Source organism: Equus quagga, chromosome 17 (genome assembly GCF_021613505.1).
Source record: "Equus quagga isolate Etosha38 chromosome 17, UCLA_HA_Equagga_1.0, whole genome shotgun sequence".
NCBI lineage: Eukaryota > Metazoa > Chordata > Mammalia > Perissodactyla > Equidae > Equus > Equus quagga.
In genome coordinates, this window is record NC_060283.1 from 50,233,753 (window position 1) to 50,261,437 (window position 27,685).

Genomic DNA, 27,685 nt, shown 5'->3' on the forward strand with positions numbered 1-27,685 from the left:
CCCAAGAACAAGGCGCCATGTGAAGGAACAGGGGTACCCTGGGGGCTAGGGGCTGGCCTCAGGGCTCTGACCTTGAAGGTTGGGGGGGCCTTGGAGCCAGTGTCGGAGGAACGGCGGTTCTGGCTGGGGCTGAGCTTCATGGTTGGGGTTCGGGGCCAGGTCTCCCCAGGCTCCGGAAACTCTTCTGGGGGGCTCAGATACTCCTCGTCAGAGGTGATGGGGCTACTGAAAGGAGATGTGGACCCACCTGGAAAAGAGACAGAGAAGAGAGAGGGGAGGAAGCAGGGCAGGGAGACTGAGAGAGCTGGATCGATCAGCCCCAGGGTCAAGGACCTGATAAGGTCTGAAATGTCACAGAGCCCAGGAGCTGAGGCAGCTCCCACAGGCCGGCCATGCCCTGACTTCACTTACTCGTTGTGTGACCTGGGCCTGAGCCCCTGAATCCTGCTCTGTCACAGATGCCCAATACTGACCCTGCTGATCCTCCTGAGTGGAGCAACCAGAGGGAACGGCCTGGGGCAGAGGGGCTGCCCTGGGCCTTGTGGGAGACTTGGAATTCCACTGGAGTAGGGAACCCACATCCCTGGCACAGAATCAGAGGCTCCTAATGCAGATGGTCTCTGGACACCAGAGTGGCAGAGCCAGGACACTTCTTGGGTGAGCTGGGCCTGGTGCAGAGGAACACACACCTCCAACAAGCCCCATCCTGACCTCGGTGCCAGGGCCCATGAGGCGGCACTGTCCAGCCTGCCCTTCCCCCTCTCCCTTCTCAGCTTCCTGCCCCAGATACCCCAGGGGCACCTGTTGGCCCCAGCCCTAGAGCATGGACCCTAAATCTCAGAGGATGGGAAAGCAGAGTTGGAGTCATCCTCAGAGAAGGGCGGCTCAGCCTGGGGAAGAGGAGGGGTCACCAGCGTCGCTTTGGGGGAGGGGTGTCCCCAGGGCCCTGACGCCCTCCCCTGCAACTGGCCTGGGGCCCAGCCTCACTGAGCTGGCTCCCATCCGACTGCCAAATACAGACATGAATCCGCCACAGCCCCCTGGCCCCCCCCCCCTGGTTCCCCCACCCCAAGCCCCCGTGGCCCGGCCCCCCGCAGGGCTGAACCCCGACTCACCCCGAGACTCTGCACACGGACCCCAGCCTGCACCCGTCCCGAAGGCTCTGCCCTGGCCCCAAGCCCTCCTGCTGTCTGCTGGCTGCCCACCCCGCCCGGCTCCCCAGGGAGCAGGAGCCCAGCCGGCCCAGCCCCACACGCTGACCTGCCGAGGCACTGCACGAGGTCCTGGGGGAGGGGAAGAGCCTGAGGAGGGGCAGGAGGAGGTGGGGGCTGGCGGGGCAGACGGGCTGGGTGGCAGGCAGGCAGCTGGCTGGGAAAGTGGCGCTTGCTGAGACCACAGCAGCCCGGCCCTGGAGGGGAGGGAGGGGAGGGAGGGGAGGGGAGGGGCAGAGGCAGCCGGCTGTATTTAGCCACCCCGCAGCGGGATCTGCCTTTTCTCTCCTTACGACTCCAGGACCCTGACAAGCGCAAAGCCCCCTCGGTGGCGCCTCGGCTCAAAGTGCGGGGTCCTCGGTCCCCCGGGGAAGAGGGGGTGGGACAGCGCTGTAGCATCCAAGATGCTTGCCCTGAGTATTTTGATGTGTCCATCGGAGGAGGTACTGATGGCAAGTGGCCCTAGGATGCCCCCTGCTCTGATCAGACCACCAAGACCCCGGATGGAGGAACACGCCGGCAAGCCTCAACTACTACAGAGCCAGGCCACTCGGTTTCCTCTGGTGCTGAGAGTTAGGGAACTGTCAGGGCCTTTGGCCTCTTTCCCAGAGATGCCCTCCTCAATCTGAGGGGCCCAGAAACTGTCCTCTGCCTCCCTTGCCTCCATTCCTGCCAACCCTCCTCCTCCAGGCTCGGCCAGGGCACCTGCTGGCAACTGTCCCTCACCCCATCAGCCCCACTAGGGCCAACAGCAGGGGGCCGGAGGCTGCTTCTCCCAGTGACCCCTCACAACTAGAACCCACCTGCATTTGGGCTGGGGAAGGGGCTTGGAGACACAGCAGGGGAGCCGTTGAGGAGAGGCCACATGTCCTCCCTCCTCTTGTCACCCTCGCCCAGGGCGACATTCCCAAGCTATGACCTGTGTTTCCCAGCACTGCCGGTGAAGAAGGAGGGGGGCCCAGCAGAGGAGGGGGCCCACCCTGCAGGCTGGCCAATTGAGGTGGGGGGTGGGGAGGGGAGGGAAGTCAGAATGGCACTTGGTGAGCGTCGGCTCGGGGCTTGGCCACTAGCTGATGCTGAGATCACAGGCATGGCCCCTGGAAGTGGGTGCCCTCTCCCGTCCAGGGTCACCTCCAGGCTGGACAGCGCTGAGGCCGATCAGGGGCCCAGGGAGGGAGAGCAGAGATTAAAGCTGGACTGTGAAGGTTTGCAGGGAGCCTCAGAGACCCCTGGTGGTGGCCAGGGGAACAGCACCTTGGGGACATCCAGCGATCAAGTGAGCCTGGGTCCTCCAGCCTCTCAGAGAGGGGGTCTGTCAGAGCAGCCCCGGCCAGAGGCTCAGGCTCCAGAGGGGGCAGAACTAGGCTTCTGAGAAACAAGGCAGTGGCCCCCACCCCTCTGTAGCCCAAAAACTGCACATCAAGGAGGCCGATCAGGGATGTCTGTCACCAGCTCCCAGAGCCTCTGGGGTTCCACGCCAGGCTCTGGTGCCATCTCACTTTTCACTGTCTCCATAGCCAAAATGATCTTTGTAACCAGTCCTTACATCCCAGCCCTGCTCTACCCACAAGCCTGGCTCTACTGTGGGAAACACAGTTACACCAGCCGGGGAGGGGAAGCAGGTGCCCCCAAACCTAAGATGCACATGTGCCTGCCATGGAGTTGCTGCCCCGACACACGCTGACCCCAGGCACGAGTCTAGCCTTTCAACACTGCTGCCAGGTCAAACTCACTTAATGAAAATAAGGGCATTGGAGAGCCCACAAGTCGGGGAGCCCACCCTCCCTCCTTCCCCAGACCAGTGGGTCCCAATATCCCTGTGGTGGTCTCTCAACAGACACAGTCACATCCACCTATGCAAGGCCCTCTCCATCCATCCGAATGGTTCTTGAACCACCCACATCAGGACCACCTGGGAGCTTGCTTAAACTATAAATTCCTGGGCCTGCCTTACTCTGACCTGAAGAATTAGATTTCCTGAAATGGGGGTCAGGAAACCGCATTTTTTAAAAGCACCCCGGGTGATTCTTATGCACAGGAAAGTTCAGGGACCTCTGTGACCCTCCTGGGAGGAGGACAATGCTAAGAGATGGTATCACTGAGGCCTATCTCACTCGGCCACTAGACTTCAGGGCAGGGTCCTGAACCCCGGAGGGCTGACCACAGCCGGTGCGCTGCCCACTGCACCACCTGGCCTCCCACCTTGAGGCTCAAGGTCTGAACTCTATGAGAGTGGTTCTCAAAGTTCACCATGCACCAGAATCCCCTGGAGGGCTGCTTACACTACAGACTGCTGGGCCGCACCCCCAGGGTTTCTGATTCCCTAGGTCTGGCCGGGGCCGATAATGCATGTCTCTAACACATTCCCCGAGGCGATGCTGATATCCTTGGTCCGGGGACCACACTCTGAGGAGCACCGCTCCATCACCTCCTCTGCCATCCCAACCTCCACTCTCAGGCAGATCCTCATTACTCTCTGCAGATGTGTGTCCCAGGCAGCCTCTGTGTGCTACCCAGGTTGTTCCATGGGCCTGGAAAGTCACTGGGATCTCCACTCCCCACTGCCACCTCACACACAGTCCTTACGGTCCACCCCGCCCTTGACTATCCAGCAGGGCCTCCAGCTTTGGCTGTGAGGGCTAAGGAGAGGCAAAGGCATGCTCGTGTCCTCAGGAGCCTTCTGGCTGGTAGGGATGACCAGCCAGATACACAGTTAAACCAGCAAGCAGAAATAAGGTGGCAAGGGAGGGGCAGATGGGGTCAGGGGATTACAGAGAGCAGGACAGTGCTTTTGGCTCAGGGAAGAAGAGGGAACTGAGGGAAGGGATGGTTTAAGAATGAAGAATTTGGTTTAAGAAGGAAAAAACTCTGCTGGCAGGGGAAACCGCACCAGCAAACGTTCAGAGGCAAAGCACACGAGCAGAGAACTAGAGCTCGACTTTCTGGCCATGGAACCAGGTAAAGAGAGAAGTGGACGTGACAATGTCAGAGCAGCTGCCTCCAGTCACCCTCGCGTCATCCTCTGGTCCAGAGGGGATCCTCTGAAGGCAAAGGGGAGCTCCTTGAGGTGTCTCAGGGAGGGAGTGACGTGCCGGAGGGAAGCAGCACGTCTAGGCGGCTGGCCCTTCCCAGCCCGCTGTCTGCAGGCACCGTCTCGGCAGGCCCTCAGAGGCGATTCCCTTAAGCAAGGGACAAAGAGGACAGACTGGCCTGCAGAAGGGAATTTCCACAGGTGCTGTCTCGACTGTCTTCCCTTAAGAGTTGTGCTGAGGGTGTTTCCGTCTTGGTTTAAAATGGACAAGGAAGCAGAGAGAATTCCACGCGGTCAGCCTGACCTTGCCGTGGCAGTGGCTTGTTTCCTATGGGTGATGACTCGGGGTTGCTCCCTGTTGGACAAAGTGTCAGCGCCCACAGCGTGAGACCCCTATTCTTCTCACAGGCTTCGTGTGACCACCCCCATTCTGAGGTAGCAGCCTGGGGGAGACCCCCATTGGGGCTGACTCACTTCTGGTAGACAGGGGTGGGGAAGGAGGGCCGAGTCTGGGCAAGGGCCCATGCTGCTTTTTTAGATGTGTCCACACTCCCATCAAGGATGAACAATGGGCCCGTGTGGCATTCTGAGATCCCCTCCAGGGGCAGCCGCTGCTTTCACAAGGGGGCACCTGCTGTCTGCAGCACCGGCCGGGACCAGGGCCAGGAGAAGAGGGGAGCAGACGCCGGTGGTGTGATTCTCTTCCTTTCCTTTTGTATTCATGACCCCCCAAAACAACCTCTGTTGTGATGGTGTCAGTCATATAGGTGAGACCAGAATGAGGGCTGATAAGCCATATCCTCTGGCCCAAATGTCCTCAGCTAAATGATCAGCCCTATAGAGCCTCACACACCTCACCGAGGAAGCAGCCCCAGAGTTATAATGACCCTCGCTTTACAGATGAGAAAACTGGCCAGCTACGGAAAAGTGGAGAGGCCAAGGTCTCAGCTGGAAAATGCTAGAAGCTTGGCCTCAAACATGACCTGAGCTTGAGGAGGCATGAAGGCAGCAGGATGGAGGTGGGGACGCACGGAGCCTCCCACAGCCCCCTTCCTCCTGCCCAGAGCCCACGGTGGGGAAGCCGAGAGTGCGCACACCAGGCATGCAGAGACGAGGCAGGACCACAGGCGAGGCAGAAGTGGGGAGTCCAGAGAGGAAGGAGAGAAGCCCCCCAGGCTGATGCACCACAGACGGCTTCGGCAGTCTCTGCCCCGTGAGCTCAGGAGCAGAATCCTACTCAACCCCGGGCCTCTTCAGGGTAGCGGGAAAGGGGGCAGGGCAGGGCAGGGCAGTGGTTACGAGTGTCAGCTCCGGAGACCCAGGGACAGGGCTTCAAGTCCAGCCTCCCCCTGGCCCTCTACTCCTAGAGCCAAGCACCCCGATAGAGCGGCCACTAGCCACCGAGACTAAATACACATTAAGTAAAGTGAAATGAAATGAAAAAGTTCAGCAACTCAGTCGCACGAGCCGTGTTTCAAATGCTCAACAGCCCCATGTGGCTGGTGGCTACCATACTGGAGAGTGCATATATAGACTATTTCTGTCCTGACAGAAAGTCCTGTTGATCAACGCTGCTCTAGAGCAACTTGCTAAAGCTTTCTGAGTCTCAGCTTGCTCATCTGTAACATGGGCATAATAGCAGAACCCACTTCACAGGTGGATTAACTGTGATAATTCAATCAGCACGGGGCCTGGTACATATGAAGGGCTCAGAGTACATATGAAGGGCTAACTAGTCATGTTCTTTTCATCTGCCATCCACACTAAGTTTATTTGCTTCTCAGGTGAGTACTGCCACTGCTTTAAATCACCTGTTACTTAGAACATCCCAAAGCAGATTGTAGTAATAATCATTAAAGGCCGCTAGCCTCGTGCCAGTTCTGCGTCACCTTACAGCTCCGTGTTTGTATCTTCCCATCTGTAAAATGGGACTGTTAACACCTGCGAAGTACCACTCTGAGGGATATTTATGGCACAGTGTAGCTCAAGGAAGGGAAGGGATGTGAAAGGGTTTGGAAAAAAGTATGTGGCATGCTCCATACACAAGAAAGTGTTTAGAGACAGGCACACTTGGCACCCAGTTGGTACTCAATAAATGCTGTGAGACGGATGTGGGCAGCAGTCCAGAGTGCTCAGCTTTGGTTAAGTACACTTCTCACACTGCCCAACCCCTTGCCCCAGTACACACACCCCCTGGGAGAAGGACTGTGGTCTCAGCAGAGTTATCTAGGGGGTGGGTGGGGTGGGGCTGCCAGGGCTGGTGAGAACCAGATTGCTCCCCAAACCACAGCACCCAGGTAACCACATTCTCCAGTTACCCACTCATTCCTTGTTCCTATAGTTTTCAACCAGGAATTAAGATCTGTGGGCTGTCAAAAGCAGGTCCTGTTGGGGTGGGCACCCCAAGAGGACACTGGGTGGGGGTTGAGGAAGCAAGAAAAGGAGGTGGTTCCACGAGGTCTCTTCCCACAAGACACTGCACACTCCCTCCCTCAACCCATGGCCACCCCGCCATAGTCACACTGCGGACACCCTTCCCTAGCTCCACCCCCTCACTCCCTACAGACTCCAGGCCTGGGACACACCCTGCCCTTGCCAAACTTCGGTGCCACCCACTGGTTCCACCCACGCCTGCAGCTCTGGGTCCACTGGCCCCCGGCCAGCTGCTCTGGACCAAACAGAGCCTTGTAGGGTAAGAAAGTCAGCTTCCTCCAAGAGAGCCGAGTCTAGACCCACGCGCCCGCCCCTCAAGCCAGCCTGACTTATGGGGGCTGTTCTCTTGTGGCAACGCCTGATGCAAGTGACTAATGTGATACAGCCTTTCTGGCTCCCCGGGGTGGAGAAGGCGCAGAGATGCCTTGAAGGGCTGAGGACACAGGGGCTGGGAAATAGGAGGGGCTGCGGCTGCGGGCCTGGCAAGGGCAGGGGAGGCGTCCCTAAGGCACGGACAGCCTGAAGAAAGGGGCAGAAAAGGAAAAGGCAGCTTCCCAGAGCCTCGTGGAAACCTGCGCTGCTGTGCATAACATCACCGCTTAATAACGCTAACAACTAACATTTGTCCACAGCTTTACAGCTCATAAAGCTCCTTCACACGTTTGCCTTCATTCTCGAGGATGGTATAATTATCTCTGGTTTACAAATGAGGAAAGTGAAGCGCAGGGAGGTTCGGTGTGGCAAACCCAGAACTCCCAGGCAAGTGCTGACAGCTGCCTCGCCCCGAGCCTCCTGCCCAACCTTAAAAGGCTCCCAGATGGCCCTGAGCCAGTATTGGGACAACCCCCCCACCCCCCACACACACACCCCTCCCCTAGCCAAATCTCAGCTCAAGCCAGGTATTGACTGGAGTCCTGGAGCCAGGCCTGAGCCCCCTAAGGGGAGCTGGGAGCTGAGTCAGAAGCCAGATCCCAGAGGTGATGGAAGGACAGAAGCACGCAGCGGAGGGATGGGTATGATTCACCAAGGTGGGCGGGGCACAGAGAAGGAGAAAGCCTAAAAACACAGGTTCCTGGGAAGGGTATGTAAGCTATGAAGATACAGACCTGCCGTTCTACAAAGCTATATGCGTGCAACCAAAAGGACCTAATGCAGGACAGGGACTGGGAAGATACCATCCACCGGTGAAGGTGCCAAGGCCCTGGGACCACAGCAAGACAGGCTCTGTAATCCTGTCTCCTGCCATGATGAGGAACAGAACAGCGTGTGCTATTCCCCTCTGGGCCTGCCCAGCCCCTCCCCTGCCAGTCTAAATCCCAACCCACTCGAGAGCCCTGCTGTCCCGTCTCGTACCCCACAACACTGCCCGACTGTTCTAGACACTGGGTTCACCTGCCCTGCACTGTCCTCCAGCCTAGCTCCTCTGATCTAGGTTGATGGCCCAATGGGGATATCCTTGAGGGTTGAGTCTGCGCCTTTTCCTTCTGGAAGGCCCCCTTCCCAGCCTCACCTCCCCCCACCCCCACTGCCCAGGGTCAGCACATTGTCAGGCCCAGCAACCTGAATGAGTTGAACTGGCCATGCACGCTGACACCAGTCCAGCCCCGCCCTGAACCAGAAAGAAACTAGGCTTAGACCCAAAGGAAGTAGTCCAACACCAAGTGAGGGCTTTCACAAAAATAGAAAACAAGGCCGCCTCAGCCACTGCCCTCTCCCGAAGTGCTCTCGGCTGCACCCTCTTTAGGGCTCTGGGTTCAATAGACCGAGCGAGGGAAGGGGAAGGATTGTGGCACTTAAAAGCATCGCCTTTCACTGGGGGGAGGGGACTGTTCTGGAGAGGAAATGACCTCAGAAGGCTCCTGATGGCTTTTAAGCCCTTTGAGCTGGGAGATTCTTCTTCTTGGAGACTCCAGGGTAATTTGCTTTCCCCACAGGACCCGGTTCAGGTAAATGCCAAAGAAGGATGGCATGTACGGGATGTCTGAAGGCAAATTTCACTGACTTCATGAATTGGCCAGCCTGGTGTGTGCCTAGGGAATTTAGCCCTTGCCCCACGGCCAAGGCCATTTAAAATGCTTCCACTAGAGCAGATGACACCGAGAACAGACTGTGCCCGCTGGTCGAGAGCCCAGCTCTGGCTGGGAGTGGGAAGGGAGCCTGGGCCCATGGGGAAGGGTCACTGGCCGCCCCACCTGCCCCCGGGCCCGCGGCTCCCTACCAGGTCTGACGGCCAGCGCGGCAGCACAGCTGGCCTGGCCCAGCTCGTTGGTGGCGGTAGCTGTGTAGCTCCCGGCGTCGGCCGCCCGGGCCTCCCGGAGCAGCAGGGTGTGCCGCTCGCCTTCAGCCCGGATGAGAAGGCGGCCATCACTGCGAAGTGGGGACCCATCCTTCCGCCAGGACACTGAGGGGAAGCAATGGGGTGATCGGGTTGCCATGGCCCACAGGGGCCCACTGGGGCAAATCTCCCTGCACCCCACCATAGGGAATTCAGAGACCTCCCCTCACTCGCAGAAGCCAGGTCTGCCCGCCCCTCTTTGGGATTCTGGGAAAGCTCCCCTAACACACAGGAGTCAGGCCAGCCCCCTGGCGTGGACGATCTCCACCACCTCCACAACCCCTCCTTCCAAGGACTCGGGGTGGGGGAACGTCCCCTTCCGTCTCCACCTTCGCCTGGCCCCAGCCCTGGAGCTCACCCTGGGGTGGCGGGTTGGCAGTGACAATACACTTGAGCAGCGCGTCCGCCCCTGGGGCCACCACTGCATTCTGCAGGGGGATCTCAAACACGGGGGCCTCCAAGGGCTCTTCTCCGGCAGACACATAGGAGTCGTCTGAAGACTCTGCAGGAGACACGAGAGACAGGGTGAGGGGATGGGTCCCTGCGGGGCTGACTCGGGGAGAGTGGGTGATGGCAGACCCATATCCTAGAAAGCCAAACCCAGAGAAGGGCTTCTAGAAGATGGGGGCAGGGGATCAAAGGGTGTCTCTCGGGACAGTCCTGAGACAGGAAGAAAGGAAGACTGAGGGAGGGTCCTCAAACAGGACAGGACAGCCGGGACTCTTAGCCTGGCTGCTCCTCAACTTCAGGCACAGACAGAGTGGTGGCTTCTGGAGGAAGGTAGGGACCGCACTGTGTCTTCACCCAAATCAGTCATCAGGGAGGGTAGATCAGGCCCTGAGCAAGGCCCTCTGAGGGGCACGAGATTTTACCAGTTTCCATGCAGACAGAGGACAAGTTAATAGAACCCGAGACTTAGGCAAAAACAGTGATGTCACAGGGCAACACGTGGTAAACTGACAAATTAGTGATGCCACTGGATTCAAAAGTGGGAGCAGCAGGTGTCCTGCCCTCTAAGCAGCCTCCTGAAATCGGCTTTCATTTCTGTCCATTCACCAAACAGTAACAACGCACTTACTGCATACTGAGCTCTGTATGGGTACCAAGGATGCAACAGGAAATGAGATGTGCGCCTTACTTACAGGAAGCTTGTACACACAGAGATCATAAAACTCCACTGTCATGGATCTCTAGGGGCATGTTCCAACCCTGACAGTCTACAATCTAGCTAAAACACAGTGTAGAAAGCCAAAAACCACTCAGAATCCCAATTATGCTGTTTTCTAGCTACACAGCCTTGGGCATATTAGATAACCTCTCTGCACCTCAGTTTTATTATCTGTAAGATGGGACTGATAAATAACACCCAACATTTTGCAGAGCTGGTATACAGATTAGAACAAAATAACACCCCTAAGTGCCCAGTTAATATAATGCCTGGGACATGGCTGTGGGTATGCAACAATGGTGGCTAGGAGGACGCTGGACAGGGGCCTAACCATCTCCAAAGATTTTGAGATGGTACTATTTAAACAAAAAAGCAATTTTTGCTGAAGAAAAATACAGAGTGGGAAGTGCAATGAAAGAGACACTGACAGGGTGTCCTGGGAGCAGTGGGTAGAAGCATCTGGCCCAGGGAAGCAGCAGGGGATGGGAGAGAGTCAAGGATGGCTTCCTCTTCCTCACTCTAGCAGGGGCCCCAAGCTGATGTTCGAGATGAAGAGAGCCAGAAGCAGGGGCATTCTGGCTCTTGGTCACTACCCATGGGAAGATTGGGAGATAACACACAGGCTGGCATGTGACCACCGTCAGCTCAGGGATGCAGGGACTCAAGGACCAGAGAGAGGAAGCTAGAAGGGAGCCTGGGTCAGAGCTTAGTGGCCACGGAGGGATCAGGGATGGTGCCGAGATCGGGGGGGCAGAGATGACAGTTGACTGGCCCAAAGCTTGCCTGGAACAGGCACCTATTTATTGAGATGGGCTTCCATCTCTTCCCCCACAGAGGGGTGGCGTGTGGAGGGGCTCCTTAGGTTTCCACGGGTGCCCCTCTTCACGGTTAGGTCCCTAACCCAACAGACTAGCAGGCCACTGGACCCAGGGGACCTATGGCAGACGTCCGGGCACTGGGTCTTTGCTGACACCTCCGCTACACCCAGCCTCCATCCAAACACTCACACTGCCTCATCAGTAGGCAGGGGTTGGCACAAGGGCCTTCATAATCTTTCACTCCAACTCGAGCTTCAGTCTATGCCTTCCCTCGGAAACCATATCCTCCCAGCTGCCTAGCAGCCTTGTTCTCCCTAAACGCCCTCCCACTCAGGTCCCAGCACCTTCTCAGCCCTCCCCGAAGTCTTACCGAGCTCAGGAGAGGTGGGCCGGGCCCGGCGACCTCTGCCCTGGCTGCGGGCCCCTCGGCGGTCCCAGGCCCCCCAAGGACCGTCCTCCTCCAGCCCTCTGCGCAGCCTCTTCTCGGCCTCAGGCCCCGCCCTGTTCTTCTCCAAGGTCTGGGGTACAGCAGCGCCCTCCTGGCCCGGCGTGGCCCAGGGCAGGAAGCGCACGGCCTGCGCCGGGGGCTCCCGCTTCCGCCCCGGGGGGGCTTTCGTCCTGGCCTCGGGGGGCTCGGCGGAGGGGGGCGGCACGGGGCTCCGGCACTCCTGGATGGCCCTGCCCCGGGTCAGCGGGAACTGCTCCCGGCGCCTAACCTCCTGCTGCGGGCCTTCCCCGGACTCCGTCCTGCCCGCCGGCCCGCGGCTCCGGGGCCTCCCCGGCTCGTCCTCGGGCCTCCCCGCGACGCTCGGAGGGGGCGGCTGGGCGGCGACGGGGCTCACGGCCCGCGGAGTCTTGGGGGTGGAGGGCCGGGAGAAGAGTGGGGGCTCGCCGGGCTCTCGAGGGGACGGGGCGCGCTGCAGCGTGGCGCGCAGAGACTCGTGCGAGCGCACCAGCTCCTCTCGCGACGTGGAGCGGCGGATGCGCCCCAGCTCCTGGGCGAAGCGCAGCTCGAGGTCAGAGGCAGGGCTGCGCTGCCGGGTGCGCTCGTCCAGCGAGGCCGCCTTCTGCTGGAAGAGGCGGCGCCGCTCGGCCACGCTGCCCGCGGGCGCCCGCAGCTCCTCCTGGGTGCCCCACGGCGCGCCCTCCGACTTGGGCTGCTCCAGCGAGCGCGCCTTGCGCAGGGGCACCCAGGGCCGCAGGGGCGCGGGCGGCGAGTCGCTGCGCTCCAGGCTGCGCCGCCGCTCCTCGAAGAACTGCAGCTTGTCCAGGATGCGGGAGCCGGCGCGCACCAGCCTGGGCGAGCGCCCCAGCGCCGACAGGCGGCCCGAGGCCTCGCTCAGCGGCGACTGGGGCCGGGACTCGGCCGTGCCCGCCAGCGATGGCCCCGACGACTTGGACTTTTTCCCTCGCTTCTCTTCGGCCGTGGTGTCCTCTGGCAGTACGGGCTCCTGAGTGCGCCGGTGGGGAGGTGTCGGGGTGGCCGGGGGCTGGGCACTGGGTCCCGGCGGGGGTCGCTTGCCCACCCGAGGGGACGGTGGGGGCAGGAGCGCGGATTTGGAGGGGGGAGGTAGAGCCGGGCGCCGCGGGGCTTCGCTGGCCGGCTGAGGCTGAAGGTCGGGCTCCTCCCTGTGCAGTCCGCTCTGAGGGACGCTGCTGCAGAACCAAGACGAAGAGGGGTCGAAGATTCAGGGGGTCTCCCCTCCTAGACCTTCAGCTCGTGACAGGGATTGGGCGGTGGGGCATGCTGGGAAGGCTTGGGGGTGACATGGGCCAGACCCTCCACCCCCTCCCCGCTAAGAGGAAGGCACAGCCAGAGCAGGTGCTGGGGAGAGGCTGGCGGCTCAGGCACCAGAAGATTCTAGTGGCTAAGTCCAGGTACAGACTCAGCCCCAGGGACTCTGGCCAGCCCCCTCCCCCCAGCCCCGGAAGATGGGAAACAGCAGAAACAGAACTGAGCGGTGGCAGAGAAAAGAATGAGGCTCAGGACTCAAAGGATGAATGGTGAGGGAAGGCGGGAGGGTTGGATGGGGAGGGGCCCTCTCAGGAATGCAGCCTCCCACTCGTTCTTGCCCCCAGCTGGCCCCTACAGCCCTGCCCATCCTTGGCGGGACATACCCACTTCACAGCGGCCTCTAGAAGAACAGGCACAAGCCTTCCGGGAGCAGTGCCCCTGTCCCTGGGATTACCTAGCACCTACGCAGACCTGAGCCCATCACCAGTGCTGACAGGACACAAGAGGTGGCAGCTGGGGTCCCTGGGGTAGGAGACTAGGATACCTAGGTTACTATTCCCTTCCATCAGTCTGCCCCAGTACAAGCCTTTGACTTTGTCCTGTCCCTGGAAAGTTACCTGAGTCCTTGGAAACCCCCTGAGAAGCACAGAAGCTCCCAAAAGGGGGACGCTCAGAAATAACTCAGCTCAGAAATAACTACTGCGTGGGCCTGAATATGGAGTGTGGGGGAAGAGGAGGGGGGAAGGAGCTGGCCAGCCCTGAGTACCCCTCTCACCTCCAGAACTTTGATGCCCAAGAGCTGGGCCTCAGTTTCCCCCATCTGGACCCTTGGGGGGCACATCAAACATAAATATCAGCAAGAAAAGGAATCTGAGATATTAGCACCATACCTGACACATTAGAGAGAGGTTAATAAAAACTTAATGGCTCATTGAGTACTTGTGTGCCAGGCACGTATTAAATGCTTAAAATGCATTGAGTCATTTAATCCTCACAACAATCCTCTGAGATGAAAACTGTTATTACCTCCATTTACAGATGAAGAAACTGAGGCTTAAGAAGGTGGCGTGCCTTACCAAGGTGACACGGCTAGGAAACGGCTGGTGCTAGGACTGAAACCCAAGAGGTCTGACTCCTGAGCCCTCATTCCCTCCAAAACGTCTGGGATTCTGGGGGCACAGAAGGGAGGGGAAATAGTAGAGTACCGGCCACGAGCAGAAGTTGTAGGGGTGCCTGAGTGTAAGGATGTTTGAGACTACCTGAGTCAGCCACCCTCACTGCAGACCCCACCTCTGACTTGGGGGGAAAGGAGATGGCAATCCAGACTGGCCTAGGGAGCAGAACCTTAGCCAGCCACCTGCAGGGAGGCAGAGTTCCCGAGGAATGGCCTCTGGGAACTGGGTGAGGCATGGAGAGAAATTGGGGACAGCAGAAGAGGCCTCTTGCCGGCAGTTTCAAGCTCCAGGCCAGCCTCTGTACCACAGATATCACTAAGGAGATGGGTTCCTCGGAAGTTGCCATAGCAACTCCAGGCTCGGCTGGGGCCTGGCAAAGACGGGCAGGGAAGGAAAAGGCAAGTCCAGGGCACCGGAGTGCCTGGTTAATGCCAACTACATAGAACAAGGGAGCCTCCCCTGGCCCTGCGTGGACCTCTCCCCTGCCCACCACTAGCCACTCCAAACACCCTGAAAACAGCATCCCCCCACAAGCCCCTTCTTTCTCCTCCATGATGGTACCTCCCCCACACACCCATACCCATCACAAATCAGGCCCCCTCTCGGCTCCCCAAATGCCCCCCAATACCTCTGTCATCAGCCACTCCCCTCTTCTATTATAGCACTCCCTCCTGTGCCAGCCCCCAAATCTCGAAAAATGGTTCCAATGCCTATAACACCTCCACTCCTCACCCCCCCCTACCAGAACAACCTTCAACCCCACCCTGGGCCTTTCCCACAGGTCTGTCATGCACCCCCGCCTCCATCACTTCAAGCCCTCTACCTCCGCCCCAGGCCGTCTCCAACCCTCTCTGCCCTGGCCTCTGCCTCCCACACCCCCTACTTCCTCCTGCTTTCCCAGGCCCCTGGCCCCATCTACCCCCTGACCACCTCACTCTCTTCTCTCTCCTGGTTTCGCTCTTGCTCCCTTGCTCTCTCCTGCTCTCCCGGGAGCTGCCGTGCAGAAAGGTTCCGTTCCTCCCAGAAAAAGGCCCACATGGGAGCAGGAATGTGCAGAGAGATGAAAAGGCAGCAGCTGCTGAGACAGCAGGCACGGAGGGGGCCCCCGAGGGGGGGGGAATCCTGGGGACAACTGGAGCCTAAATGGGCGAGGCAGGAGAGGGCCCCTGGGAAAGTGGAGATCTTGGAGGAGAAGGGGAAAGGGCAGAGGGGTCCACGAGACCATGGAGATGGCATGGTGAGCCAGGACAGTGGGGGCGGGGGGATGTGGGTGGTGATGGCACAGGAGGAGGATGGAGCGGTGTGGGAAGATAGGGTGGGTAGCTGGGACAGGAGTAGAAGCAGTGGGGGGTGGAGAAGTGCACAGAGGGATGGCTGGTGCAGGGCCGATGGGGGGGTGGAGGCTGACGGAGCGGTGAGGGGCAGTGCAGGACAGCATGGTGAGGTGGGACAGTGCAGGCCCGTGTGAGGCCATTACTTACACGTGGATCGAGAGCGCCCGTCCTCTGTACAGACTGAATGCGCTGCCATACGGGTCACTGGCCACCGAAAGGCTATCCTCTGACCCCCAGCTTGCGCCCACCAGATTAGCTCGAGACGCCCGTACCAGCGGCTCCACCCCCAGGTGCCGTGGCCCGGCCCCGGTTGCCTGTGCTTGCCTTGGGCTGCCCGGGAGGCGGCGGGTGCCACCCCTGCTGCCCGCTTCCTGCTCCAGGACCGTCTGCCCGCTGCCCCACCAGCTCACTTGCTCCTCCGAGGTGCCTGTCACGGAGGTCGGGGGTGTGTCCAAGGAGGTGCCCACCAGGGTGTCAGAGCCCCCTAGAGAAAGGAGCACGGTGAAACCGAGGCACCTCTTTGGGAAGCCCGCCTTTGCTCTTTGAGCACCCCTGAGAGCTCACCCGTGGGGGTGCTGAAGGCCCCGTCATCCCGAAGCTCCAGGCGCTGGGTCCCCTGCACATCGCTGATGTCATCCTCGCCCGTCTCCGAGTCTGGAGAAGAAGGGGTCTGTGTGGGCAGGGCCCTCCTCCCTCTCACTCCAACTCTTCCCTATGTCACCTCCTGCCTCCCCCACGCAGGCTCCATCTTACCACTGGTAGGGCTGCCAGCACCTCTCTTCTCCCCTCTGTTGTCCCCCACATCCTGGGCTGCGTGGGTAACCCCTCCCATGCCAGCCTCCTGGCTCCATCTCTGCGGCCCTGGCTACACACCCCTGCCTACTTGGTAGTGCCCTCAAAGCTACCTACGGACCCCCTCCCAGCCACTTAATGGATTACCAGGGCCTCAGCCCTCCCCCTCCTCCCCTGTCGGTGGTAGCTTAAGTTCCTGTGCAGGCCCCAAAATAAGATCCTAGGTTCCAAGGCTCTAAATTCTGGGTTCCAGTACCCCAGGAACAAAGAGGAGTCACCTCAGAGTCATACTGTCAGGGCACTCGCCCAGCCGCAGGGCCAGCCTGTCCTCCACCCCAAACCAGCGGAACACCTCCGGGTGCAGCTGAGGCAGGGTGAGGAGAGGCCGGAGGGGGCAGGAAGGAGGGGAGTGGAGGGCTAGGGCAGGAGCGTTTCCTACCGTAACTTTGCTTTCTGCAGGAGCGGAAAACTTCGCTTCCATAGGAGCAGCAGGAGAGAGACATGGACAGACTGTTATCAGAGCGTTTGTGGGGCAGGGCATGGTGGGCAGGCAGGACAGAGGGGGCATGAGGGTACCCAGTGCCCAGAGATGCCCTGTGGGGACGGGACGGGGGGAGGGAGACACCTGGGGTGGGCAGAACATCTCATTCTCTGACTGCCTGCAGGCTCCTCTGTGCCCAGCACGGGGGAGCCCACATGCATTGGCTGTGGCTTATTCCAACTCCCCCAGCGATCCTGTGCCCTTGGCACTTTTACTGGTGCTCCCACTGGCCACGCACGCACACACACACACACACACACACACACCTGCTTGTACTCGGCCCAGTCACAGCCCCAGACCCCCATCAGGCATCAGGCCCACCCTCTATTACAATATTTGCATTGTGCTTTGCTCTCTCCTGCAAACTCCCCCTGGCCCCCATCTTCTGCATCATGATGTGACAGGCACCCTCCTCTCAATCTCTCCCTATTGATGAATGGTCCTCACAAATGCCCAGTGGTTAGGCTAGGAGCAAAGTTTCCTGGGCATATTTTTTACTTTCCCAGATTCTATCAGGTTCTGTGCCTCAGTTTCTCTATGAATGCCGTGACAAGCAGGAGCCATGTACGGGTTGCCAAAGCATGGCAGGGAGCTCATCCCCACTCGGCCCCCACAGATGGAGAACAGTGAGCCCAGGCTGACGGTGGGGTGTGCTAGTGAGCCCCACCCCCATTGCTGGGTCCCCTCTCAGCTGCAGGGCAGAGGGGGCCTTCTTGGGTGCGTGGGTGAGTGTGGGTGTATGGGGGGGGTCCCACATCTCATGGGCCATCTTCAGGGCCTGGGTGCCCCATAAGGGGACATGGACCAAGAGGAGGAGTGGGCATGGGCTAGAGCAGGGAGCCCACGGTCCACGCACCATGGGTGAGTCGGCCAAAGGCCCTGCGGGAGTGGCCGGTTTTCTGAAAGAGAAAAGCCAGAATGAGTTGTTGAGGGGAAGGCTCGCTCCTGACGTCCCTATACCTCCCATCCAAACCTATGTATCAAACAAAGTCATTCCAGGGGCCAATGGGGGGAGGGGGGTCGGACAGAGACCAGGGCAGCCAGCTTCCCCTGTAGGGAATGTCTCCACTCTTCCTTGCCTGTCAGCCCTCCCAGCTGGAGCTCCGGGGAGGAGCAGGGCAGGAAGGAGAGAAAGGACAGCAAGGCTGTGGGTCAAACGCCCAGACTCATGATGAGCAGAGGCTCACAGGACTGGGGACCTGAGTGACACCCTCAAGATAGAGGCTAGGAGACAAGATAGGCAGCTGGCTAACGTGAAGGAAGAGATTGGGAGGATGCTTGGATGACTGGGAGATGAAGGGACAAGGACACAGATTCCTGCTGGGAGGAGGACAGACACCTGGGATAGGTGTCAAGCGGGCAGGCGAGGGTGATGCGGGACAGAGGGCAAGGTCCCCGAGAGGCCGGAGCCTCGCGAATGCAGGAAGGAGGCCCGGGTACGCAGAGGACAGGGCAGGGCTTGGGGAATTGATGGAGCTCAGCGCGGATCCCTGTGCGTTGCTTTCAAGAGCTCCGGAAGATGGAAGGCTCCAGAGTGGGGGGCTGGGGAAAGCCGGGCGGGGGCCGGAGCCGGGGTTGGGCAGAGGCGAGGGGAGCCGAGGCGGCCGGGAAGCCAGTGGGCGCTGCACGCCGCAGACCGCCGCGGGGGCTCCCCCAGGGGGGTCGCGAGGATCGGGGGCGCGGGGGTCTGCCCGGCCGCGCGGGGAGGGGCCTGCGCTCTCGGGACGCAGGCGGGGAGCCCCCCGGAGCGCGCCCGCCCGCGGCCTCGGCGCTAGGGTGGGGCAGGCGCGGCCCCGGCGCCCCCTCCCCGGGCCCGCCGCGGTGACCCGCCCTCCCTCCGGGGCGCCCAGCCCTGCCTGCCCCCTCGCGGCGCCGCCCGCCCCCGGAGCCCTCACCTGGAAGCGCTTCTTCACCCACAGCTTCTTCATGGCGGGGGAGGGGGCCGGGCCGGCGGCCGGGCGAGGAGGGGACGGGCGGGGGCGGGGCGGAGTCGGAGGCGGGGCCGGGGGCGAGCTGGGGAGCGGGCGGGAGCCGGCGCGGGTGGCGGAAGGAGCCGCGAGGCCGCGGGAGCCCGGGCGGGGGTAAGGCGGCGGCGCCCGAAGCCCGCGCCTCCCCCGCCAGCCTGCACCCCACCTGGCACCCCTGCCCTCGCCTGTTCCTTTGGGGCGGCGCTCACCTGCCTCCCGGCACCCCCACCCCGCATCGGCCTCCCTGGTCCTGGGCACATGGGGAAACTGAGGCACAGAAAGGGGTGCAATGGCCCCCAGGAGGCTTCAGGCCAATCTCTCCTTGGCAGCCCAACGCGGCCTCCACGCCACCCCCACCCGCCTCCCGCGGGGCCGCTCTGGAAGGTCAGCCTCCTCTGGACTTGCTCACTCCACAAACATGCGCACACGGACGCCGTGCCAGGCACCACCGAACTCGCCGCGCCGGGAGTACGCCGCAGGGCCACAGCGCCGGGTGGGGGAGCCTAAGTCATACACAGCGCAAGGGTCCTCTTTGGGGGGCTTCGTGCTGACGTGGACCCAGACTAGGAAAACCCCCAGACTCTTCGGGAAAGCCAGACAGGGCCCTAGAATTTCTTGATAGGTCGGTACGCTGTCTCTGCACCCTGACACACACACATATGCACACACACACAGGTACCCAGAGGTACTTCCATTATTCACTAATAGAACCCACCTTCTCACTCATGCGTGAGCATCCTCACCAGGCTTTCTTTGTCCTCCTCCTATACAAGACCATGCACACTTTGCTTACGCAAAACTACTCTCCCCCCACCCCAACAATCATTGTAAATTTCTTAAGCATTTACTAAGTGCCAGCTACTTTTCAAATGTTACTTCATCAAGGTAACCCCATAGCTTGAAACCCTCATGAACATTTAACAGGCTCCATTTAAAATGGCAAGTGATAAAGGCTCAGAGAAGTCCTATCACTTAGCTGCAGCCACACAGGTTCTGTGTCTCCACGTGTCTCCCGGATCCAAATTCCCACGCCAGCTTGCACAAGCAGTGCCAATCCTGGTTTCTGAAATGTGAGTACTAAGTAATAAACACTTAGGCATGCTTGGTAATGTACAGAGCATTGTGTACGATGCAAGGAAACTCATTTAATCCTCACAACAAGGTGGGAGACTGAGGCACAGAGAGGTTACTTACTCCAGTTCACACAGCCAATAATTGGGAGACCCAGGATTCTGACCCAGGCACTGCGATTGAGATATTGACCACTGGGCCGTAAAGCCTCACATACTGATTGGTCAGTGGGTTCCTTAACTTTCTTTCTTTAAAGCATGGATCCAAAATAAATACAAGGCAACTGATGAGTTTGGTTCAGCCTGCACAATATTTCAGGTGGCATGCTCAAGTTCAGCGGCTGACAGCAGCACCACACTCATTTTCAGTTTCTACTTGGCTCCTGGAGTTACGGGAGCTTGTGGCTTCTTGATTTTGAAGTTTAAGTTCATGTCTTATACATTCTGGGTGCATACACGTGGTTCTGTTTCCCAGACCCCCGGAAGCCGATGGTACACATACAGACACATGCACGGGGACTGAATGGAGGGTACACGTGTGTGTCCCTATCAGTTCCAGCCAGAGGACCCAGGATGCCCACGGGCACTTTCCCTGCCCACCCCCTAACATGCCCACTCACAGATGGGGGAGCTGAGAGAGGAGAGGGGGTAACTTGAGCCCCTGTTCCCCAGGAGAATCCGAGGGGCTGGCACATTCCGTAGCAAAAATAACCAATGGGCAGCGGGCGTGAGTGACGGGACAGCTGGGCCGAGGAGGGGCCCGTGGGATTCTGTGTTCCTGCTCTGGGCCTACACCACTCACCCCCACAGGGCTGGCCTGGGGCATGCTCGCAGGGTGGGCCTCCCCCAGCTGGCCCCAGGTCGCCCCAGTTTTCCTCCATGGCTGGGCAGCAATGGCCCCCTTCCATTTCCCCAAATCCAGACTTCCAATTTCTGCACTGCCAGCTTTTCCCCTTAACCAGAGAAAACCCGAGTCATCATGCGGTGTCTGATCCCTCATGCAGACCCTCCACTGAGCCAGATGCACCCCCATCCCTCCTCTTTGCCTCCCCTCTTTCCTGCCTCAGCTCAGTTTCTCCCTTCCCTCCTCTTGCTTCCCCTGCTCTGTATTTCTGACATACTATATAATTTTTACTTATTTATTATGTTTATTGCATATTGTCTGTCTGTCCTCACTAGAACGTAATCTCTAGGAGGACAGGAATTTGGGTGTCTCCCCCACCCCCCACTTATGTATCCCAAGCACCTAGAACAGTGATTAGCACACAGTAGGTACTCCATAATTATGGGAGGGGGTGGCAAAGCTGGGGGTGGAGAGGATGATGGGTGGCAGGGATGGGGACATTAAGTCTTCTTGGAACAGCTCATTCATCCAGCCTTCCTCCCTTCTCTGTCCTGACCCAGACCCTTTTCCGAGAAAGAGCTGGAAAAGTGACCATCTCACATCCAGGATCCTCCTGGGGGGGCCTGCCTTGGCTTCAGGAAAGTTATGCATGGGCTTTGGTTACTTCGGGGCCCCTCCGCTCCCCTCTCTCTTGCCTCCCAGGGCTCCTCACTGCTCCCACTCCGGCCCCTCCTCTCCCTGATTAGGACTTGCCATGAATGGATGGTGACACTCTCCATCCCCATTCCCAACTCCATACTAGTTTCCTCCTGGTGTTTTATCACACATTCTAAATTCCAGGTGAAAAAGATGATAACGGCAGACTGTTCCTCAATACAGGTTCCGGTGTCTTCTCCACTTTTCTCTTGCCCTTTCTCCCTATCCCTAAGCTCTCCTCTCCATGCCTTCAAGTTCCTCGCATGGTTCACTACCATCTGTTGACTTTTGGCCCTTCTGATTGACCCTAGAGTCTTCCAGACCCTGGCTATGAAACTTCCAACTAACAAACGCGGTGAGCATCGTCAGCTTGTGCCTTCTCTCAGTGCTACCTTCTCCTCTTACCTCCCACCCTTTAGTGCAGGCCTCCCCCTCCAACCACACATGCTCCAAGCTTTGAGAGTGGCACTTGCTCTGGTCATTTGATTTGCACATGGCTCCTAGGCCAGTGCAGGTGGGAGCCTGATGTTTTGAAAGAGAAGAATGCCTGCCCATCCTGAAGATGGAGCCAGAAGCTGGCTTTGGGGATACTGAAAGAAGGATGGTTATGAAGACAGATCCTTGCCTTACTCTTCCCAAGCTTCTCTTGCTGAGGACAGGCAAGGTGGACCCAGACTCAGCGACCCAGCTTTCAGATCTGACTCTGCCACATCGCTAGTCACATGACCTTGGATAAATCTCCTCCTTGAGCCCCAGTTTTCTTATATGTATAATGGTCATAACAGTAACCTGGAGCTTAGGAGATTAAATACCTAAATGGGTTAGGGTGTTTCACACATGACGAGGGGCCTACAAGTATCCTGATTCTGTGCCATCTTCATTATGCCTGTCCTTTCCTTGTTTCTGTACCCCAAATCCCACCCTCCTGTTTCCCATCCTCCAAACTCTCCAGCCTGCAGCCCACTCGTCTTCTTAAGGCCCCAGCCTCCCCCAGCCATGCCAGCATCCCTCCATCCCTGAGCTAACGTCTCAGGCTTCGAGAGTGCCAGGAACCTTAGCATCACCCCGTCTTGCTGAGCCAGACTGCAATCCCAGCCAGGAAACGGCCTCCTTCCCTCCGTAGCCAGGTCTTGGCTGGGCTTCCTCGAGAACCCTAAAGTCCTCCTGCTGTTGAGCCCAAGCAAGAAGGTTTTCTGTGAGTGAGTCTGAGCAACACTGAGCTGCTTGCCCAGATGCCCCTGACCAGGACGGGTCCCTGGGCAGAGGTTGGGGAGAGGGACAGGAGGAGGAGGAGGAAGCCAGACTCACCTAGTCTGTCCCCCAACATCACCAAAGCAAAGCCCCTCCCTCCCCCAAATCATGTGGGAGGTGCATAGTAGAGAAGCTCGTGATTCTCTGCAGTGGGACAGACCAAGTCTTCCATTCCTGCTCTGCCACCTTCTGTCTGTACAACAGGACATGTCATTTAATCCCTCTGGGCCTCAGTTTCCCCAGGGTTGCTGAGGACTTAAATGACGTATCAAAGGATATGACAGCATATTGCCTGCCACACAGTAGCATAGTAGCTATTCATATTATTATAAATTACTACTAAGAATTATTACCGGTTAACAATAATTATCAGGCTGCCCTTGGGGTAAAGATTTCACCAGTATGAAAAAATTCTCAAATGTGACTTGCTGCAGCCCATCCTTCTTCCTGTTTTTTTTTTTTTTTTCTTTGAGGAAGATTAGCCCTGAGCTAACATCTGCTGCCAATCCCCCTCTTTTTGCTGAGGAAGACTGGCCCTGAGCTAACATGCATGCCCATCTTCCTCCACTTTATATGTGGGATGCCTGCCACAGCATGGCTTGCCAAGCGGTGCCATGTCCACACCCGGGATCCAAACCGGCGAACCCCGGGCCATTGAAGTGGACCGTGCGAACTTAACCGCTGCGCCACCAGGCTGGCCCCTCTTCTTCCTATTTTAACACGGCTGTCAAAAGGCACCAAATCCAGTCCCACAGCACCCAGGGTCCTTTCCTCACTCCAAACCTTTCAAACATGCTGTTCCATCAGAACAGCCTGGAACCAGCCCCAGCCTCTGTGGAGACGTATGCAGCCAGGACTCAGCTCTGCCGACCATGCCTCAGATTATAGGGGGCTGCGGATACAGCCCTGCTGGGGGGGCTCTAGCACCCTGTCACTCTCCCCACTTTGGGGGCCTAGGACAGGGCTGGGGCTTTGGTCTTCAGAAGGCGAGGTCAGGGCTCTCTCCAGATAACCGACAGCTCCCCCTCCCTTTCTCTCTCCTCCCTCAGGAAGTTCTGGGGTAGTAAAAAGCCTGCAGAGCAGAAAGGAGGATGACCAATTCTTAGTTCTGGGAGGGCCACAAGTAGCTATGTGTCTGTGGGCAGATCTCCCTGCACTCTGGACCACAGTGTCCTGACCTGTAAAAGGCAGTGTTTGGAGCTGTGGTTCTCTGTGGTCCTTCCTAACTCTAAACCAACATTGTGACCACCCCACTCCTTCCCCTCCCTAACATCGCTCTCCCCTAAGCTGTATTCTCATCAAGCTACCCATCTGGCCCTCCAGTTTATGTTCTGTTTTCAGTCCCCTTTGCCCCCGAGGGGACCAGAGCTAAGATCCCCAAGGAATCTGATCCTTCCCCACCTCAGAGCTTTGCTAGGACATGCCCCACCCCCTAACCCCACGCTAGGAAAGCCAGTACCTGGCCAGGTGTGAGGCCACCCAAGAGAAGCCAGCCTTAGCCCTGTCTCTCATTGAAGACTGTAGGAGGGTGGGCAGGGTGGGGCTGCAGAGAAAGCAGAGATGCTGACAGAGGGAGCTGAGCCCCTGCTTCCTCTCCTGACTCAGCTGCACCCTAGAGCCTTCTTTCCCCTCTAGCTGTTGAGGTCCTTCTTCCCTGAGCCTCCTCCTCAGCCCCCAAGGATACACCCCTACAAGACACCACGAGCTGGAGTGAGAATTCTCTCTTGAAAATGCCCAGGACAGATTCAGTGGCCCCCACACTCTTTGCCATCTCCCCTAACCGCAGCAGACTTTCTCAGAATTCTATTTCTCCAGGCTTGGTTTGCCAAGGCTCTGTCTTAATGACACCTTAATAACACCTGCACGAGTGCATGCTTGCACGTGGATTCTCAAAACCCACCTCCATACACACCCAGGCCCCCAGCACTGATGCTCTGCACCCTGTTTATACTTGTCCACCCACTGGCCTCTTCCAGCCAGCCTGGTGCCGACCACACCAACCTACCCCAGCCTGGGCTTCGAGGAGCTCTCACCCATCCCCTCAACACTGGGGCTGCCGGGGGGCAGCTGGCCCCTCCTTCAGTCATGCACACACCTGTAAGGGGCTGATCAGGGATGTCCAGCCTAAATCATCGGCGGGGATGAAGATGACTTCCCCAGAAGGCCTCTCTCTAGGGGGAAACTAGGAAGGCTCTCACTGTGAATTCCCAGAAGGGCCTGAGGGGGCTCAGGCTTTGCTTACCAAATGCTGACCCTTGACCTCTGACCTTCCTTTGGGGAGCCTCTCAACCTGGATACCCCTTCCCTGCACTTTCCTCTTGCTGGGCACTCTGGGTCGGTGCCGCTGAGAAGTCAGAGCGCCTGGGAAGAAGGCTGGATGAGCCGGTACCTCCCCCACGTGGCCCAGGCAGCCCTGTCTACCTCTGCGCACCCACCCCGCCGAGGGCAGCCCCCCCATTACCTCCAACCTCCAGCACCGTGAGAACAGCCTCGCAGGAGGCCTGGCCCCGCGTGTTCTGCGCCCTGCAGCTGTACACGCCGGCGTCCTGCGCGCCGCAGCTCCGCAGCCACAGGCAGCTGGGCTCGGGGGCCGGCGGCGGCAGCAGCTGCCCATCCCGGAACCAGCTGAGGCTGGGCTGGGGCGTCCCGCTCACCACCACCCGGAGCCGCACGTCGCTGCCCGCACACACCGCCGCGTCCTTCAGGGGCCGCAGGAAGACGGGCGCCCCGGCCCCCACGCCTCCGCCGGCCCCCACCTTGGCCCTCTTCGGGGGCACTGTGGGGCTGGGGGGTGCCCTCGTGCCCGCGTCCTCGCCTCGCATGCCCCGGGCTTTCTGCATGGCCTCTGCGAGCTGGGCTGGGGACACGCTGGAACTGGACGGCCACGGGGGCACCCGGGGATGGTGCCCTGGGAGATGAGTCCTGGGGGGCCGGCGCCCTGCCTTCCTGCTGCCCGCCGCCTTCGGCCTGTGCTACCCAGAAGGTCACCAGGGCGGCCGGTGGTTGCGCCTCGGGGGCTATTTTTAGGCCCCCCGGCTCGGGTTGCGAGAGAGCTGTGGAGGGAGGGGGCAGCAGAGGAGGGAACTTGGACTTCTCTCTTCTCCTTCTCTCCCTCCAGGAACCCCCATCGGCAGCCCCGGCTTAAGTGGGTCCCTGAGGACTTGTTCCAAGCCCCCTCCCCGCCGTGATCTGCCTGCCCCCAACCCGGGAGTCAGGTTACCCCTGGGTGCAATCCCATTTCCCTTCCTCCCTCCTCTCAGGCCCTGACTCCCAGTCCCACTCGGCTGGGGAAGAGGGAGAGGCCTGGGGAGATGCCTGGGAGGCAGATGGGGAGGCAAGCCCAAGTGGAGGTGAGCTGACAGTGGGGAAGAGGACCAGCAGCCTCCCCCAGCCTCCATGACAGCCCCGTGATCAGTAAGACCAGGAGCGGGGAGTCAGGTGGATTCTGGCTCCCAGCTGGTCCTCCCTTACTTGCTGGCTGACACCAAACGCCTCTCACCCTCCAAGTCCTCATCTGTAAAAATGAGTCATTGAATAGGGTTGCAACAGGCAGAGAAGAGCGGGAAGGATATTCCAGGCAGAGGGAACAGCATGACCGAAATCAGAGCGTGATGAAAGCAGATGATGTGTTTTGAGGATGAGAGGAGTTTGGAGGGAATGATCTGCAATGGGGTCGGGTGAGTGGAGGTGGGAGCTGGGGTCTGGTGGAGAGAGTTTGCTTGCTAAGGTCTTTATGCTGGCCGCAGTTGGGCCCCAGTGCAGGGTCTTAAGCAGCAGGATAACATGGTCAGAGCTGTGTTTTAGAAGGATCCCTCTGGCAGCCACGGTGTGGAGGGTGAATTGGAGATGGGAGAGCTGGAGGCCAGTTGACCAGTGGTTCTCGAAGTCCGGCGTCTGTTAAAGTTCAGACTCCCCCCACCCCCAGAGACGCAGGATCAGTAGGGGGCGCTGGGAGAGGGCAGGAATCTGCACATTTGACAAGTGGCCCAGGTGACTCTGAGGCGTGTAAGAGTTGCACTTTGAGAAACATCAAAATAGAACATTATTGGTTTTAAAGTCCAGGTGAGACTTTTGTGATGGAACAGCTCTGTATCTTGATTGACTCGGTGGTGGTCACATGAGTCTACACGTGTGATAAAATTGCATAGAACTAAATGCACACACACATACACACACTAATGAGTGCATGTAAAATGGGTAATCTGAAAGGTGGGGGACTGTATCAGTGGCAATTTCCTCGTTATGATATTGTGCTATAGTTACGCAAGATGTTCCATGGAGGGAAACCAGGTGGAGGGTAGACAGGATCTCTCTGTATTGTTTCTTATAACCGCGTGTGAGTCTATAATTATCTCAAAATAAAAAGTTAAAAAAGAAAAAAGTCCAGAGGAGAAACGCAGGCCTGGCCTTGAGCCCTGGGCAGGGCAGAGAGCAGTCAAGGGAGAAGCCTGAGCCACTCAGAGATGGAGAAAGGTACTCTTACTGTCGCCTCCTTATCTCCCACCGTCATCCTGGGAGACCCAAGTCAAAGTGTGCGTGTATCTGTGTGTGCATGGAGGGGGTAGAAAGAAATAATTTAAATACCGAGTTATGTGCAGAGGGACTAAGGGCCTTGAAGAAGGAAATTTTCTGTTTTAGTTTGCATACATTAAAGCTTACTCTTTGTGACGTGCAGTTCTCCAGGTTTCGATAAATGCAGAAAATTGTGCACCTGCTGCCCCAGGACCGTACTGAACAGTCTCATCACCCTAAAGATTCACCCGAGCATCGCCTTTGTAGGCAGCCACGCCCCCTCCACCAACCCCTGGCAACCACTGATGATGAATTGAATTCTTAAACGTAAATTGAATTCTAAAAGGTAAAAATGTGGAGGAAGGCCTTGTAAGCAGATGGAATGTCAAGAACAAAGACTAGAGACTGTTTTTAGAAACCAATAACCCAAAGTCACCTAGCACTGTGCATCAGCAATTTGCCTGGAATGCAGTAGGTGGTCTGTGAATGTTGGCTGGTTGACTGGTTGAGTAAATGAACCGTGTGATCTTGATCAAGTCCCTTAACAACTCTAAGCCTCAGTTTCCTTATCTCTGAAATGGGCATGGCCCACCTCACGGTTTATGCATTCATTCAACAGACACTAGAGATACAGCAGTGGACAAAACAGACAAGAATTCCTGCCCCCTTGGAAGGAGACAAATACAAAGAAGTAAAGAAATGACAAAGATCGTTCGAAGGAGACAGTGCTGAGGAAAAACTCAGGGTAAGGGGGATGGGAGTGTGGTGGGGG

The 27,685-nt window shown here is 58.5% G+C and overlaps 1 protein-coding gene across 1 annotated transcript in view; it reads right to left on the minus strand.

Annotated features, from left to right (window-relative positions):
* Positions 1 to 25,377, minus strand: part of SPEG (striated muscle enriched protein kinase) — a 54,595-nt gene extending 29,218 nt beyond the window's left edge. The window contains exons 1-7 of the mRNA XM_046643717.1: positions 24,863 to 25,377; positions 15,805 to 15,894; positions 15,388 to 15,724; positions 11,367 to 12,652; positions 9,369 to 9,512; positions 8,894 to 9,076; positions 72 to 247 (exon numbers count right to left, since the gene is read on the minus strand). Coding sequence (XP_046499673.1) covers positions 72 to 247; positions 8,894 to 9,076; positions 9,369 to 9,512; positions 11,367 to 12,652; positions 15,388 to 15,724; positions 15,805 to 15,894; positions 24,863 to 25,241 — 2,595 coding nt within the window. The 5' untranslated portion in view covers positions 25,242 to 25,377. The remainder of the gene's footprint in view (positions 1 to 71; positions 248 to 8,893; positions 9,077 to 9,368; positions 9,513 to 11,366; positions 12,653 to 15,387; positions 15,725 to 15,804; positions 15,895 to 24,862) is intronic.
* Positions 25,378 to 27,685: the final 2,308 nt, after the last annotated feature.